We start from the raw sequence: 18299 nt of genomic DNA, 5'->3' as shown, positions 1-18299 counted from the left end.
AGCAGGTACCTTATCTTGCTCTTCAACACTGCTTAGCTCTTGAGTTTTGTCTGATTCTTTAGAGACCTGAGCTGAGGACTCGTCAACAGCCTTCTCTGCTTGAGCTGGAATAAAACTATCTTTCTCAGCATCTTCTTTTTTACTATCAAGGACCTCTGGCTTTAAATCATCTGACTTTTGAGAGATATCTTTCTCAACCACTGTACCTCCAACTTCTTTCTCTTCTTTTGTCTCTTCAGCTACTCTTTGTTGTTGCTCGTTATCCTTCTCATCAAGATTTTCACTTAATACGACTGTGCTAAGAGTAGTTGTATCTATATCCTCTTCATCCTCACCTGCTTCAGTCTCTTCTTTACTTTTTTGACCATTGTCACTATCATCCACCTCCGCAGGACTGCCAGCAACACATTCTAAATCCCCAGCCGGTGCTACTTGATTCTGCTCACTGTCAGACATCTGCTTTCTTTCCACGTTTCCACTGTCTTTATTATCCATCTCTTCCTCACTGCTCCCTCTATCTCTTTTGGTACCCTCCTGCTCATCTGTCTCCTCTGAACCCGTCTCCTCATATTCGGACATCTCTATTTCCCTGGTGGTCTCCGTTATGATCTCCTCCACGAACTTGTAGTGGGGCTCGGCGCGTCTGTGTGGGCCTCCCGGTCTCAGACAGGGCAGCGTGTAAACGGGGGACTGGTGGTAGATGTAGGGCAGGGAGACGTGGGTGTCGGACATCGCGGTCAGACGAGCCTCCTCACCGCAGAGAAGTTTCCTGCAAGGTATAGGACACAGATTTAAATCTGCTGTGACAAATGTACACTTCTGATATAACATTTATTTTAACCCATAACAACCCAGACCCATTTTTACTTTTGGGGAAATTAAGGGGAACATAATTTAGACTAAATAGACTACATAGAACACATTTCTGACAAGTAACCCCCCTAGTGTCAAATATCTGAAATGTGACATATATGTCACATTGGGCTTTAATGGTAAAGTAACTGTTATTTATAACTTAATTAATGAGGATGATTTTTTGATTTAAATTAGTTTGAACATTCTTTGAATTGAAGAATAAAGAATATATTAACTAAATATAATTGAATCAGCTAAATTAACTGAGCAGATCCTAATCATATTTCTAATTGTGCATATATGTCACTTTGGGTTTACTGTGAAAGTTTAGGGTTAAAGTCCCGATGTGACATCAGTGTCACAGCGATGTTTGTCTCATTTGTTTCATATCAATTTGATCAAGAAATGTTTCCACAACAGGTTAAATGTAATAAAGGACATGTTGTGCAAGCATTTACATTCTTAAATGGCTTGAATTGTACCTTTAGCAACAACAACAACAAAAAGCTTTTGAAATGTAGCTAGTTGTGTCAAATGTGTTAGTCTGGCACATGGACATCTTGGACATGTTGTTATGGCAACACAAAATCAAATGACCCACCAGACGGTTCAGTGTGTGTCACTTAGGGACTTCATGAGATAAAATAAAGGCTAAAGCTGTATAAGGAACATTTAAATGAAAGATTTAAGCAACTGCAAAAACATACTAATGGTCTTTAGAAGAGGTGAGTAATTAGTCACTTTTAACAATTAATACAATCTGAAAACGTATTGGTTGCTTATCAAAATGTTGATGATAACATAAGGGGTTACATAATAATATATGGTTTAAAAGCTTTTATGTATAGAATATAACATTATTGATGTTCTCTTCCGATCTTAATGATTAAGTTATATTGAAGCACTTTTCATAGTGACAGTTTTAATACTTTTTAAAGCTTTATTAACCCGCTTTAGACAGTTTAGTAACCAATGAATGAGTTACAGTACTTGACAGTATAAATGACTACATTTTGCAAACATTATTGGTCAAGTTAATGTTTTGTTTGTTGGTCTTAAATGAACTGACTCGTGCTCCGTACTAAAGTCTTAGCCATCTTTCATCAACAGGTCTTGTTCAGGTCTTTTACCTTATATGTGGATTTACACATAGATCACAACTATGTGGCGACACCTTGTGGTAGGAGTGTGTATCTATCTAATCAACACATCCCCCTTTCTTTGAGGTAATAATAAACAATTCGGAGCTCGAGTCAGTTCATTAATAGACCAACAAACAAAACAGTTAATAACAAATAAATGTACAGAATGTTGTGTCTTTTAAGATAGTGGTTTAGATTGAAGCAGCCTTAATCATGTATTTTATATTTTCAACAGGCAATGCAATTCATCTATACATTAGTTTATAATCGACCATATTCACATAATAAAACATTGTGATTGTTTGCATTTAACCATACCTTGTTTAATAGTTTTTTTCTTAAACTCATAATTCTTAATCTTTAATGAAGCTAGCCTTTGAAATAACAAGAGTCCCTCTCTAACAGTTAACCCCATTTAGAAATCAGCAAACCTTACCTGTAAGTCATTATCTCAACATCCAAAGCCATCTTCACATTCAACAGGTCCTGGTACTCCCGCAGGTAACCAGACATGTCAAATTTGCAATTTATGAGCTCATTTTCTAGTTCTTTGATTGTGTTCTGAAACAGGAGAGAAAGAAAGTGTGTTACTGGACCCTATTTAGACAATTTTCTTTATTAAACTATGCTTTTACAGAGTGAGTCTCACCTGGTAATGAATCATTTCTTCCTGGTGGCGATCCTCCACGTCACGGAGTTGCTTCTGAAGCGCTTCCCTGGTGCCATAAGTGCAGTCCAGCTCGATGTCCTTGGCCTGAAGGCGCTTCTTGTACTCCTGGATCTCTTGCTGGGTCGCTTTTAACGCCTCTCTCTGGCTCTCAGCTGCCTCTGTTAGCCTTGCAAACTGAGATTGGAAATTGTCTCCCTGCTGCTGGACTTCAGACACTGTATGACCTTCCAGTTGTGCCCTGATGTCCCGGAGTGCCGCAGTAATTCCGGAGTTTCCAAATGCATGCGCCTTGACAGTCACCTGTGCATCCTTGATTTGATCCATTATCTCTGACACCTCGGCTTCATGGTTTCCCTTCAGGAACTGGATTTCATCCACGAGAGCCTGCGCTTTCTTGTCCATCTGTAGTTTAGCCTGATACGCGTCATTAATGTCCTTCTTGAGGACCACGATATCGCTCTCTGCATCCGATCTGCTCCTCGCTTCCTGGTCATGTTGTCTCCTTAAATTGGACAGGTCTTCCTCAAAATTGTCGTGCTCGACTTCAATCTGATGCTTCTGATGAGTGATTTCCTGAAGCAGCTGCCTCAGTTTCCTGAGCTCTGGTCCATACTCTTCCTCCAGACGAGATGCGGGTTTCGCTTTCCCTCTTATCTCACCGATTTCTCTCTCTAGCAGAGTATTTTGGTACTGCAGGTGGTGCACCTTCTCTATGAATCCTGCGAGACGATCGTTTAAGCCATGCATCAATTCCTTCTCATTAAACTTCCCAGGGTCAGTCAAATCCATGCCGGTGGAGACGGCCCTGCTATCTAAGCCCGAACGTGTCGGCTTGCACTGTGAATACTCATCTTGAGCTTTCCTGTGCGGAAAGCGGAGTCTGTTCTCCATGCTGAGACTCAGGCTGTGGTGGTGTTTCTCCGCTGCAGAGGACGGGTTTTTATACCGACTCCATCTGCTCGGTGTGCAGAACAGAGCTGTCCGGAGTGCTGAATAGGTGAAGCATCAGCTGATGTTTAATGAGAGCTTACACCGCGATTTGTCGCAGAAAGCAGTGACGTGAAAGGACTGACCAACCTCAACAAAATAATGCTTCTGTACATTATTATTATTATTATTATTATTATTATTATTATTATTATTATTATTATTATAACTGTTGTTATTAGTATTGTTATTGTTATTATTATTATTTTTATTATTATTATTAGAGAGCGTTTGCATTGTTAAGATCTTTCATTTCTATAACTCTACAGTGTTCCACGACCAACCTGCTTTACTGCTTTTAGATGACGTCATTTAAAACACCACATACTTTTCCTTCACTTCTTACTGACTTCAGATCAAGGCTCACACCTCTTATAATAAATTGTTTAATACATATTTACATATATCCTGATGAAAAGCTGGAAATCAAGTCATGTGGTTGCACTTGGTGGTTAAGTTTTCGTTCCTCCAAAACTTTTCTTCAGTGTGTTTTGCTATTATTATTTATTTTCAGTAGGCTACATGTAGTCAGGTACTTTGTCACAATTGTTGTGACGCAGTGTTTGCATTTAATGCACAATAGGCTTCATATTGGAGGGAAATATTTTACATCAATATAATTTAACTCAACCACATATACTTAAATAAGTCCTACGAGCACTGCTAGACCATATTTCCACTGTTTAAGCAGTATATAAATATGAATGAATATACTGTTTATACCCCAGCAGTATATTCTAAGATGCTCAAACTGCTCATGACTTTCATTAAAAAAAAATCTACATCTAATTTTTTTGTTAAATCAGGAAATAACGACATGATGGCCAACATTTTAACATAAACCACTATAGTTGTTAAAAATGAAGTATGATTGTTATTTTTATTTTGCTTACAGTAATGTTTAACAGTAATCTCATTACACATTCTTTAAAAGCCTAAACTTGTATTTTCAGTATGTCTTATTGCTATTTTGATGTTAACATTTGTGCTGTATAAAGGCTGACATGTTCATCACACTTTACAGTACTTAAATGTAGCTCTATAAAAAATGTAATTGGCACTTTTACTTTACTCCACTTCTATAGCCTGTATTTTTTTTAAATGTACAGTGTATTCTAGCTACAGACAGAGTTGATCTCATCAGCCTGAAAACAAAACACATTTTTTTATATCCTTAACAAAGACATCCTCTATTTAAAAATAATGATATGTTGTTTTGTTACGATGCTGAGCTGAAGCACTCTGTATTGTCACTTGATGAAACTGTATTTATAGCTCTTTCATGATTGCTGTCTTTGTAAAACAGTGAACACAGAGAGGGAGTTGTGTAATATGTAATCTGATGGATGATTGCTGTTGCAGACAAAAACATAGAGAAGGCAATATACTATCATTTTATTTATTTAGTAAATCTTAAGCAGGCCAAGCATGGAACTTTTCAACTCATCATTTAGCGTTTAATGACAATGGACAGCCCGTCTCCCACAGGGAGCATGCTCAGATCGATCCTCTGGTCCTTGTGAAGCTTTTTATTGAGAGCATCCAGAGCCTGGGAGGTGAGGTCACTGGGAGCAGGGTTCACAACCTTTCCACTCCACAGCACCTTCAAAGACAAACACAACACTGCTGATTCATTCTGGTCCCAGTCTTAGCATGCTGCACACCTTTAAATCCCACAGCAAGCTGGATCCTGCTTATGAAAAGTGTACTTACATTGTCAATGGCAATGATGCCCCCTGTTCGTATGAGCTCAAACGACTTCTCGTAGTATCTGTCATAGTTTAATTTATCAGCATCGATGAACACAAAGTCATATGTTCCAGCTTCCCCGGCTGCAATCAGTTCATCTGATGAAACAGAGATATACATTTAAAATGTCCAAAGTCCATTTTCTTTGATAAAAAAAACATAACTGAGATGTCTACAAAAACATACCTAGTGTCTTCATTGCTATTTCATGGCGTACATCTATCTTATTTTCAACTCCAGCCTACAGAAAAGGTTACATTATATGAGAGTTGTGCAGAATCTTTAATTGTTTTTTGAAAGAGAATGTTAGGCAAGGCTAAACAGGAATTGATTTTCCTGTTTGGGTGACACAGTTTCCTGAGCAGACACCTTTTTTATTCTCCAGCTGGCAACATTTTGTGAAGACACACTGACAGAAGGTAGATGTGCAGTCTGCTGTCTGCTGCACAATCTTGCTCTGACAGAAGCATCAATCAATCTCACTAAAGTTACAAATTCAAATGAGACACAAGCACCAGGCTGTACTGTGTCTTTTTTATCTTGTGTTGAAGACTTGACGTAATATTCACAAAGAAATGTTCTCACCTCTTTAAAAAACGGTTTGGCGATGTCCACATAGGTTTCTTCTATTTCACAAGCTACTACATTTCCACTTTGTGGCATGGCCAAAGCCATGCTCAGAGCATTGTACCCAGTGTACATCCCTGCAACAGAAATGTGAAGTTAACTCCTGAATAATATCCCTTAAAAATGATTCAAATATCAGAGGCTTCTATTGAAGCAAATAAAAACGTGTTTATATGAAAGCAACTGCATGCCCATATAAAGCATGCAATCCGAACTTACTGTCGAAAATTGAGTACAGTTAAATTCACAGCAGTAAATCAATATCTATATAAATCGATGCAATTTAAATTCCCCTCTTGAGAATCTAGAGTAGGCAAATTCAGGATGTGCCATTTACAATTTGTGCTCATAACACTTTTTTTTAGACACTTATTAAAGTTGTTTGAATGCAACTGGTCATTTTAGGACCTGTAAATCCAATTAAAAATGTTCATCTTAATTTCAATAGCAAAATCTTACTTACTTAATCATCAAACTTAAATCATCAATTGAGCCTAAATAGAATTGACCAAGTCTCTGTGCTTTCAGCTCATGTTTTGTCATACAATCACAAAGATAGCTTTCAGAATAAGATATTTTACCATAGACTCTGAAGCAATAATATACTCATAAATACTGTTGACTTTATATTACTGAGTAATATGTATTTGATTTTCAACAGTAAGATTTTATGACAAATTTGATTTCACAATCAGATGTTCAGTTCCAATAAATATGACCCTTATTGCTGCCATAGTCTAGATTTGATTATCTCACCAATTTCAATGGCTTTAGTTGCATTTATCAGTCTTATAAGATTTGCCATAAACTGAGCTTGCTCACTGGCAACCATCATGATGCTCCATGGGTCCTCAAGGGTTTTCTGAAAGGAAAATATCAAACTATGTAATAAACAGTTGATCATGATTCATTATATTATCTGGCTAAATGGATACACATCTCCTAGTACTACTCAGTCGCTGTTTGGGGGTTTTATGACACTGTGCTGCCCTCTGGTGATCTTGTAAGTGTATTACTTGGAGACAGAAATGATATGCAGCACTCTGGTAATTATCTTTAAATGTATTGTATTTATATAGAAAGCAAAGAAAAATAAATGTGACACTTAATGCACAATGAACATATGCAATTCTAAGCAGGTTTGTCTTCATCTTCTTTTTAAAGGTATCTAGTTTCAAAGTTTGATTAAATTAAAAACTTCAAAGTTAAATCATTTTTAGTTTTTAGCCCAAAGCTCTTCTAGACGACCCACCAACCATCGTCTGAGCTAAATAACCTGCTGATGGCTTCAGCATGTTGATAAATCTTGGCAGGCTCGTGCTCATGCTAAACTAAAGTGATCAAAAGAATTCTGAACTGAACCTCATGGGAATCAAATGTAGAGATAAAAACTTGGATGTGACCGAAGATCGTTGACCTGGTCAGGGCCATAGCAGCATCAGAGTGAAACACTAGACAATTCAGGGGTATCTTGCTTGGACAATAAGTGAATTACTATGCTTTCTTCATCTCAACAGGTGACACCAGATTATGAGGGTTTGTTGTTTCTCTTACCAATCTGAGTTTGGTGAGGACTGGGTGCTCTCTCAGTGAGTTGTTGACGATATACTGCAGCACAGGATCATCCTTCCCTCCGCTGTGACTCTTCCCGATGAAGGCAGACTTTCCCACACCTGACCGAGGAGAACCAGAACAGAAGCGACTGTTACCACGACCCAAGAAATGTCTCTCCTCTGCCAGATTATAAACAAAACCACCATCTCATACTGTACCTGTTAGTACAACAGCAAGTCCAAGGAAGAACATTGTTTTGATATCTATAGCCATTATGTTCTCGGATCTGGCTTTGATGAAGAAATGTTGACCAGCTTTACTTTAAATCCACTGAAAGTCTCTGTCAGTCCTATTTATACAGTACATCCTGTGTTTGCTTTACCTAATCTGTTGGGAGGAAGCCTACATTTATTGATTTTCCGGATATATTTCAAAAGTGGGGGTGTTTTAGAAGAAAAACAACAGTTGTTTAAATCAAAAGGTTAAATTGATTAAATAACTTACACAGTAAAGTCTCATGAGAAACACTAGCACCAACACTGACCAAATTGTATTTAAATGAGTTTGTTATTCTTTATTAGCAGAATCTCAAAATATTGCAGTGGTTATTTTGCAATTCAAACAAGCGCACTTTGGACTATTTTATCTGTGTTTGATGTTCTCACAGTCTTGCTGAATGTCCACTATTGCTCAACAATGTATTTCGCTAAAACTCATTGAATAAGAACTTTTGTGTATTTCACCAGACAACACTTTCCAAACTTTGTAAATGTCCTGCGAGTTGACCACAAAACATGGAAGACACTCTAATAAAATTAGTTTCAAATGGAAAGCCAGACTCTTTATTTCAGTGTTCATAAAGGTTTCATACAGTATTCAATGAGAGGACCAAGTTGTGACTGCTTATTTTACAAATGAGATGTGTTTGGTGTAGAGAGAACTAATGTGTGTTTGAAGGTTTAATGTAAAATACTGCCCCCTTGTGGTAAAAGGGTTTATATCAATACATAGCTTTATATTACACTGAAACAGCCGAAAAGTTGACTTTAATTAAATGTATTACGTTTTTTGAAAGCAATAATATTAAGTTCAACCTAATATATTTTACTTTAAACGTAATATTATTGCTTTCACCTAACCTAATACAGTTATGTGAAATCTGTTTACACAATACATTTAATAAAAGTCAACGTTTCAGTTCTTTCATTGAATATTTAATTTAGCTGAGACTTTTATCCAAAAGGACTTACAATAAGTGCCATACAGAACACAAACTCGCGTAAAATGCAGATATATTTGCTTTAGGGAAGCAACTAAAAATGAGGTCGATCTGCCTCTTATTTTTCAATGGTTAATTTATCATATTTGTGTTCGGAAATATAAATACTTACATTTAAAGTAATTAAGGCAATCAAACACTTTAATTGTTTTGAGTTTAGATGAGGTTTACAGTGTGTGTAACTGACATCAGTGAGTTAGCTGACTAGTGCTTATGGAAACAGCTTCTGTTTGACATAGAATCTGGACACAAAGAGAAAGAGGTCAACGTGCACTATACTTAAATATGTCCTTAACTTTGAAAGAAGTTCAAATACTATTGTAAAGTCAGAGTCTAGCAACTTGTCAATGGGGGTATGGGTATGTAATTGAAAGACATAAACCTATTCATACCTATTATTTTAGATTTGTAACCATGTTTTCACTTGGTAGAAAACATTTATGTCGTGATTTATTCAACATTTGAAATATTCTTTCTCATCTGTAAAATGTAATGAGCCCAATGTTTTGCAGAGCACTAGTAGAGTGTGTTTATGAGCCACACTTCAGATCGCGTAGTCTTTCAACATCAAAACGGAAACGGGGAAGACGGTAACCAGGAATGTTCAAAAAGGGATTTTGGGGATGTGAGTGGGATGCCAGGTCTCTCCAAGGACACAGAGCTTCCTCTGTCTATTCCCTAACTAAGAATGCACAGATGCAAACAATAACACGCTGCCGACATGAACGCATCAATTAAATGAGCCATGACATGCACACTGTCTCTAAAGATCGTTTTTTAGATGTGACGAGGAAGAGGAAAGAGATCTCTCAGAGTGCACACACAGTTCTGATAAGGTCCTCTTGCGAAAATGAGATGCCGTGTTTTTCCAGCATCCCTCTCTCTCTCTCCAGCTGCTTTAGGCCTCTGCTTATGTGACGCTAATTGTTTCTGCTACTTGTGCCAAGTACCTACTCTTCCCCAGCACATTCTACAGACAGGCCCTGGTCCCTCAGCTGCTTTTTGTGTCTGTTTAAGGAATGAAAAAATGTGTGCTGCCATCTGCAGCGAGCACACCACTGTTCCTCCTCCCGGCCGTGACTGTCAGAGTGCCACAACGATACACATCCACACACTCTCTCAGAGGTAGAAAAAACGATGTGGTAGAGGAACAAGAAAACATAACTGACACATACAACTGCTAATATGAAACAAAATAATTCAAGGGGTTCCTATTTTGATCCATTTAGCGCATGGGAGGGAAGACATTGTACAATGTGAAAAAAAGGCTTTTAAATTATGCAAATAATATATAGATATGTGAGTGATTTAAAACCGATACCCTTTAACTCGTATGTGCCTTGTCTTTGATTTTAAAGCGTTTTTGAGAAACTCCTGAAATAAGTTCACAAAATGTATGAAAGCTTTAGGCCTCTCGGCACTCGTGAGGTTATCCAAGCTGCATTGCCTTGGATTCTAGTACCTTCAAGTGAACAGCAAGTGGCAGTGTTGTTTAGCTAATCCACAGTCTCCTCCATGCACACACAGGCTGAGGCACAAAGAGAGCCAGGCCTTCACTCCCCTGTCTGGGAAGTAATATCACTTTCCTCTTGTTGAATTGACCTGTGACACCCTCACAGAGTACACAGAGCGACACATATTGACATGCTTGTAATGCCACATGGCTGTTACATCCTCCATGTGTTTATCAGGGGGAGGCTGCTTGTGATGCACTCTAATAACAGCAGTCAGTTTGGCACCGTCTCAGCAGGCAGATAAGAACGCATGAATATTAAGTGATGCTAATCACAATGGAGAGACCAACGTCAAAACGACTGACAGACATTTTCTCGGCATTCAATTGACATCCTCAGACTCGTCTTCTGTCTGACAGCAGCATCTCCCAACATGACAAGTCTGTTTAAAGCTTCCGGAGGAGGCTCGCTCACGTGCACACGCACCAGTACACACCATTACAGATGCATCGACACTGATTTTACTCAAACTGGGCCACAGTGCTGCTTTGCAAGAACCCAACGAGTGTTTCTCACCAAAGAGCATTGGTTTATGTAGGCCACTTGGAGAGTTGCAAAATGTAGATAAGGATATAGCAAACATATTCCCCATAACTGCTTTTTTAAATCATGGAAAACTGGATTTATCGCTGCTGTATTAAACTACAGCGTATTTTGGAGCGTGAATGTTGAGGATAAGCCATTCAATTCATCATCCTCTCTTTGTGTATTCAAGCCGTACAGAACAAAACAGAGGATCTGCTTCAGAAAATGAATGGCAGGTGCGGTTGTTTGACTTTCAAATCACCTAGGCATCTATTCTATTAACCCGGCGTGTAAATAAATACATAATTCAATTTCCATGGAGTCACACAATAAGTTGACAGTCCTCAAAAAGATCAAACAGGCTGCTCCGGGGCACGTGAGCCTCGGTGAAAAAATCTTGGCTATATGAAAGGTGTTGACACCTTGAGCAAGCCACAAGAAGAGACAAATGTCATATCCTGAGAAACAATTACTAGGTGAACCTTTGCTTTTTAAGCCAGCAGGTCTCCCAGCTATATCATAGTGTACACACTGGAGCTGCTCCCACAACACAACACAGGGCTTGTCAGTCACTTTCAGAAGAAATATGCTCTGTTTCTGTAGCAGTATTGAATACTTATATTTTAACTGCCCCATACCCCTTTAACAATGAACTTCCTCCATTGTTTTGTACGCAGAAAGTCACATTTGTATTTGCTCATCATACTCTCTGTTCCTGTCCAGAGTCACTTCATACTTCCTTCCTATTAGTCTCACTCTCATCTGACTGCCGTGTCCCATTGTGACCGCACTTAAGGCGCTAATGATAATGTTATGACCCAGACCAATTTGCCATGGCAATAAGACTCGCTTAATTGAGTTGATTATAAGCCCTCTGTCTGCGATGACCCCTCCGGACTCAGAAATAGGGAGCAGAGAGAGAAAGAGAGAGGGAGCATGTGGCTGCAGGGGAGGAGGCTTTCTCCGGGCATTCCATCACTGTGCAGGAGACACATGGGATATGACTGTTTGGAGACATGAGCACACGCATATGTGTGTGTGACAATTCTTCATGTGTGGGGTGTTGGGAGATGGCGTGTTGGGAGAGCAGGCCTTCAGGGAGGTGTAAAGGAGGAGAGGGGTGGGACAGTGGGGCTTCGGGGGAGGTTGGGCTTGGGGTTCAAAATCACAACACAGCCTCTGTAATAGACCCGGACACAGACCACATCTGAAGTTAATCCAATCAGGGAAAAGCATGGCGCTCCCATCCGCTCAAGACACACAAACATAAGGTCAAGAGCAGCTTGTATTAGCGCGATGATGTCAGGGAGAAGTGGGGTGGTTAATTGACTTTCAGCGTGTTTAAAAGGCTAAGAGAGATACAGAGATGAAGGAAAGCAGAGGGAAGGCAGCAGGTCCGAGCCAAGCAGATGTAAAGTGAAGGCCAAATTAGTCCTTTTTTTATGGTTAATATTTCAGAGTCATTTCACCATTTGGCTGCGGCAATTATTTGAGAGCAGATGTTCATTATTTTTCTTGTATGTTCATTTATACAAACCCATACTGTATACTTTCAACCACTTATGACTAAGGCTGCATATTGAATCTAAATGATCTGATACAGTTTTGTATCTAGCAATGGGTGTTGAAAAATAGTTTTGGTCAAAAATTGTTATCCTTACATTATTAAGTATTTTTTTAAGCTGTTCTTTTGTGTAGATGTTGAACAATTTTGTCTCCTTTTCATTAAATGAAAATATGTTTGTATTTTCCTAAAGGAATTAAATAATTTAGATTTCACTACCAAAATTCAGGTATCATACTGAAACTAACATATTAAAACTATTCATTTAAAAAAAGCCTTAACAATATTGTGCATTACTTCTGTGTTTGTTTCAATCTGTGATTAGGGTGTAAAGAGGTAAACTAAATAGAGGTTACCATGCAACATCTCAAAAGATAGAAATACATATTAGAAAACAGAACCAAAATAACTCTTTGTGAAATGGAATCTTTTTTTCTTCCTAATCCTTAGAGTTCGTTTTTATTTTGTGTGTGTTTTTATAGTGTGTGCTTGTGATCAGAACTTCAGATTAAGATAATTTACAGTATATGGGGACATGAAGCAGTTTTGTATGCTTGACTATACCTACCTTACTGTATTTTCTTTATACGAGTAAACATTTACATAATAATTCAGCATCTATATAACAGCTGCAAACATCCATCATGTTGTTTTTGGTGTGGGTGTTTGGTTTGTTCAGTTCTGCATAGTCCTCATACGTACCAGATGAAGTATTGCTTTAGCACTGAAACTGAAAGCACACACTGTAAACAGAGTTACCCAGGTAAATGTGGAAATGAATATAACAATAGGGGACAACCATGTCGGATTTTACTGAGAATTGTGCTGTTGCATTTACAGTAAAACAGGACACACTAATAACAGAGCACAGGGCCGTAATATCTGGGGATGGAAAGCAAATGCTTTTGAGAGCCAAGTATACTGGTCTCTTTCATAGGCGACTTGGTTCCACCCATGATCGAATGCAACATTCTAAAAGGACTATTTACTCTTTTCATTTCCTCTTGTGTATCACAGACGAAAGAGCGTGTGGCTCGCTGTATGAAAACAGGGCCTGGCCTAATGTTGCATGCAGACCATGGTGAATTCATATTGATGGGAAAGCAGCCTCTGAAGCCCAGTAGCCATGATTTTTTCATAAGCCACCGGGAACAAGAAGTCAGTCAGCTGACAGGTGCTAACGCCGCCAATTGTGCCTTGGATAAGAGATGGGACATGGAGAAAAAAGGAAAAGAGGGACTTAAAGCAAAGGCAACAACCGGCACACAAAAAGCACCTCTGTGTGTGTACGTGCTGCGTTGTGTGTGCTCCCTGCACCCTGTTCCCTTCTATAGCTGGAGAGGATTTTACGGAGGAGACTGTGTAAACACCAGAATGCATGTCAAATATGATGAGTCTTGATAGCTGTAAAACATACCCAAGGACTGCTCCTCACTTATTATCTACAACCAGAGCCCTGGAGCTATGTCTGCATCCTTCTGCCTTCCCTCCACGCATGTCGCGCCACAAGTCCCTCTCTGGAAAGCATTGATTATTTTGGCAAGAGCGAGGAAGAAAGAGAGGTGTGATTTCTTTTGTGTTTCCTCAAGAAAAGAGGAAAGAGAAAATATATTTTGTGTGCATGGTGCAGGCACAATAAAAATATGAGCACATTGGGGAGGAAATAAAATATGATGGATTTTCTGGCTGTGTGTGTGTGTGTGTGTGTGTGTGTGTGTGTGTGTGTGTTTGTTTGTTTAGGCTCTGCAGATTTTTGGCTACTGCAATTGGTGCATTGTTGTTGTTCACGTGCATGTCGTTTTCTGCTGAACTGTACATCTACAATAGGATCATCTGTATGTAATTGCGCGCCTCTGTTAGGGTGTATGAGGAAGAAGCAGAGCGAGTGTGTGCTGAAGAGAGCGACCAGCGCTTCAGGCAGTGCGAGGCTCCAGGGAAGCACTTGAGATTGCAGGCAGAGGGACTGATAAGGCAGCTAGCCATTCATCAGGCCAAATGAAGGCAGTAAAGTTGACTGCAGGAACCCAGGCATCGCCCCGGGATGGCAGTCGGCCTCTCAGTGGAGACCTGTGACTAACACGTGTGAGCAGATATGCATGCATGTACATACACACACAAATAGCTGGAAAGAAAGCAGGATGAATGCACTGGAAGGTGGTATTCAAAATGTGGGCTCAGGAGAGAAGGGGGATGGAAGTATAATAGACCTCCAGGAGCAGAGGTCCCATCTCCTCAGAGCTACACCCAGCGACTGAGGCTCCTGTCTGGGGTACATGTGGCCCTCTCCACTCAGAAAACATCCATCAGACAGATATTACTGTAATCCAGAGGTGATACATTAGCCCGGGTGCCAGGGGGACAGTGTGTGTAGGTGATGGATACCCCAAGAGCTCCCTGCTGTCAGAAAGAGAGCTGCTGCAGCGCAACACTTTATGTCACTGTTTGAATTTATTCCACAGTAATGCTCTTTTGTATTTTATTCTTAATCACACTACCCAGAGGATGGAGACATATTTCCACCCAAGAAAGTTGCACACTTATGAAAGCAATACATTACTTAAGCACTTAGGCCAGCCAAAGAGGAGAGATGAAGCTACTTTAGAGTGTTTCTGGTGTGTTTATAAGACTATATTAGTGTCTCACTGGTGCTGTGATAGAGCTTGTACCATCAATTTGCACAAAGACTCTATCTATGCTTACATAAATCCCACCTCGGGGTTATTATGAATCAGATTTATTTGCTCCGCTTATGTTTATTATTGTGTTTTATGGTTTATATTCTGTGTTAAACGGCATCAATAGGACTGCAGAGCATGTGTGTCTCATCCTTCGAGGGATGAAAATGGTTTATGGAGCTGTGAGTGCCAATAAACAGGCAGCCGCAGCCTTTCGGATGTACATCCTTAATGTTTTATGCATGATGAACTCAATAGTTTAGCACAGGTTCAAGGCCAAATGGTAAGCGCTGACAGGACTTCCCGAAAGGCAGATACACACTGCAGGCACAGCACGGATTGAGCTGTGTGCTTGAGTGTGGATCCTGACATCTTTTTGTTGATCCGTCTGTCTGTGTACCTGCCAAAGAGACAGAGTGAAGCAACCCACGAGGGAGCTCACAGGAGAGGCCACCGACTCCTCCCCTGCTTTCTTTGTCCAGCTGGGATCTGGTCGTCTGGACACAGTCATCCTGATGTTGTCTCGGACCATAAAGAGGTGTGGTGTGGGAACTGTAGGCCTTGTAAGTGATCTGTCTCGAACCAGATGAAAAGCAGACAGTCCACCAAGGACAGCAGGATAGATTTATGTTATCTGCAAAGAAGCGTACAGTCACACGCTCCCTTTAAAATAGTCTCTTGCAGGCAATAATAAGAAAACAAAGGCAACCAGTGTGCGACTTGCTTTCTTTCTTTACTGGAAATGCACAACTGTGGTGCTTTTCTATTGAAATGTTTCCCCTGCAATGTGTACTGAACAATCATTTTGTTACTATATGTTGAACTGCTACAGTTCAAATACATGTTCATATTTCTTAGACATTTGGATTCAACTTTTATGGATGAAATATGAATTAATATGGGAACATCATATAATAATGAGTTACCTACAATTATAACTGCAGGCATGATTACGTATATCAAATTATTATAAAGAACCACACTCATATGGCATCAATATATTTACCAAAGTAAAAAAGAATAGGCAGAAATATACAAAAGATCTGATTTGATATGTAAAGCATTCTTAAAATGTTTTTTCTATATAGCCATTAACTACAATACAAATGTTACAAATAAAGTCGACAAAACAAAATGAAACAAAACTTAAAATGTGAGTTGCAATCTATTCCCAAACATTCACTTATAATAATATGCTCTGCAGTAACAGGGATGCCATCACTTCAAGATGTTTATTGCTTCAAGGCCAGGTGAGAACGATCGGCTCCATCATGATTCACAGACCCAGATTTCACAAAGTTTATGCCAGGTGTAAATGAGAGAGTGTGTGGATTTCCTTGTGTTTCCACCCTAGCGCCTGTCTTTGCTGTGAGTGAGTCTTTGATAGCTGTTACACTGCGAGACAGACAGGCCTGTGCCGAGACGATGGCATCAAAAAGCCAACGATTGACAGCTACTGACAGCCATCTTCCTCCTAAACACACTTCAGGTCCCCGGCGCTCCCTCTCTCTCCCCCCTCTCTCTCTGTCTTTTCTCTCTCTGTCGGGGGAAATTGAGGAGACTCAAAGATAAAGAGAGGGATGTCGTAAACTGGCACCTGTCATCATGTTTTGTTTTGGTCAGGGCACAGAGAACATTCGTAAAGTTTTTAAAAGACACTTTCAAGGATTTTGTACTTTCACAGCTACGATTTGATTCTCCTGGTGGCAATCCCTCACACTGGTTTATGGGCATAAGCCTAAGCATAATGTGATGGTTAAACACAAATGTATGTTCGCTGAGATCAAAGGCGGACCATTTCTCAAGCTTGCAATCAAACTAATACATTTCTGACATTCATTTGGCTAAATATGATACAGCAAAGAATGTACTGAAGATATTTATCCCTCTTAGTTTTGCTTTCCAAGACATGCCACCTGAATGGGAAATGTCAAGGAGACTGAGATGCCTGACATGAAACACAAAGAGAGTTAGATCCTTGGCAGGCAGATATGCACGTGCGTGCACACAACACTCACGACTAGCACTGCATTCGTGCAAGCATGCGTACAAAAACGCACATTCAAATTCACACACATTTGCATGCTGCTTTCATGCAAACACACAGATAAACAATGTGCTCACCTGGATTTCTCAGGTTGTGGCTGTGTTTCATCAGCTCCTTCATTCAGAGCCAGTGTTTCTCCGCCATATTCCACCTGTGGAGCCATTATCTCCTGACACACTTATCCTCCTCTAAATGATTTCTCTTCATCTTCGGCAAGTCATCTAATCAAAGTTGAAAGCTTAATGCCCTTCAGAGATCCCACTGCTTTCAACCGCATTCACTGTCATTATGAAAATGAATGGCGGCAGCTGAGAACTCAGATGTTCTTTCACATCCTGACGGGTTTCTCTTAATGTTTCCTATGATCTTTGCTGCCTTTTGACTGAAGGCCTATGTCGGGGACTTGACTAATCACGTTACACATCTTACACATTACATTATATCTGCTATGTTTCCCCCTTTCTTTCCCCTGCTCTGTCTCACCCTCACTGTACGTGTACGTGTTGCTCATCCAGATCATTAGTCCATGTTGAAAAGAGCACAGACAGAAGGGGATATAAAGTTTCACTCAACTGAAGCCGCTGGTCTCTTCATGTAATGACAGAACATTGGCTCCAAGGAGTCTAATAAGACAGAAAAGTGTCATGTTCATCGTTGGACCGAGGAGAAGGAGGAGGTGGAGAAGGGCTCGAGGTAAATGTCTTTCTACTCTGGAAACCTGGCATGGATGTTCACAAATGTGTCTGTGTTGTTACATGTCAGTGCTGTAAAAACAAAACGATCCACACTAGCTAAATGGCAGCCAAAGTGATTTGTTTCAAGAGTTATCCATAAATATAATGATATTATACAGAGGAAAGTAATCTCAATATAAACTCAGTGTGACACGTAATTAGTTTTCGAGGTCATCGTTTTTTTTGTTCAGTAGAGGTGTTGACGTTCCTCGCCACAGCTCTGTGTGGCTGTCTCTGGGTTGTCACTGCCGTAGTAACTTCTGCAACGTGGAAATGTATTTAGAGACTTTTTATTGAAAGAACCTATCACCGGCTGTATTTTTCCAGAGTTATCTTCCAGATGTGCTATCATGGGGACAGGGTGACATCTCCATCTC

General features: G+C 39.7%; 1 protein-coding gene across 1 annotated transcript; it reads right to left on the bottom strand.

Annotated features, from left to right (window-relative positions):
• Positions 1–5034: 5034 nt before the first annotated feature.
• On the bottom strand, positions 5035–7947 carry comtd1 (catechol-O-methyltransferase domain containing 1). Its single transcript, XM_079690419.1, has 7 exons — positions 7803–7947; positions 7585–7703; positions 6787–6892; positions 5989–6107; positions 5590–5644; positions 5368–5501; positions 5035–5257 (listed from the first exon to the last, which is right to left on the bottom strand). The coding sequence occupies exons 1-7, from the start codon at positions 7855–7857 to the stop codon at positions 5105–5107; spliced, it is 741 nt and encodes a 246-aa protein (XP_079546545.1). The 5' UTR covers positions 7858–7947; the 3' UTR covers positions 5035–5104.
• Positions 7948–18299: the final 10352 nt, after the last annotated feature.

Source organism: Notothenia rossii, assembly GCF_949606895.1.
Source record: "Notothenia rossii genome assembly, chromosome: 6".
Classification (NCBI taxonomy): domain Eukaryota; kingdom Metazoa; phylum Chordata; class Actinopteri; order Perciformes; family Nototheniidae; genus Notothenia; species Notothenia rossii.
The sequence above is the reverse complement of the archived record's forward strand: the minus strand, read 5'-3'. Positions and strand labels throughout refer to the sequence as shown.

Excerpts from the sequence above, each read along its gene's own strand:
- comtd1 (XM_079690419.1), bottom strand. The coding sequence starts at position 7,857 with ATGGCTATAGATATCAAAACAATGTTCTTCCTTGGACTTGCTGTTGTA. Across the intron at positions 7,704-7,802 it reads ACTTGCTGTTGTACTAACAG|GTGTGGGAAAGTCTGCCTTC; the intron begins GTACAGTATGAG and ends CTCCTCGGTCAG. Across the intron at positions 6,108-6,786 it reads AACTAAAGCCATTGAAATTG|GGATGTACACTGGGTACAAT; the intron begins GTGAGATAATCA and ends TTTCTGTTGCAG.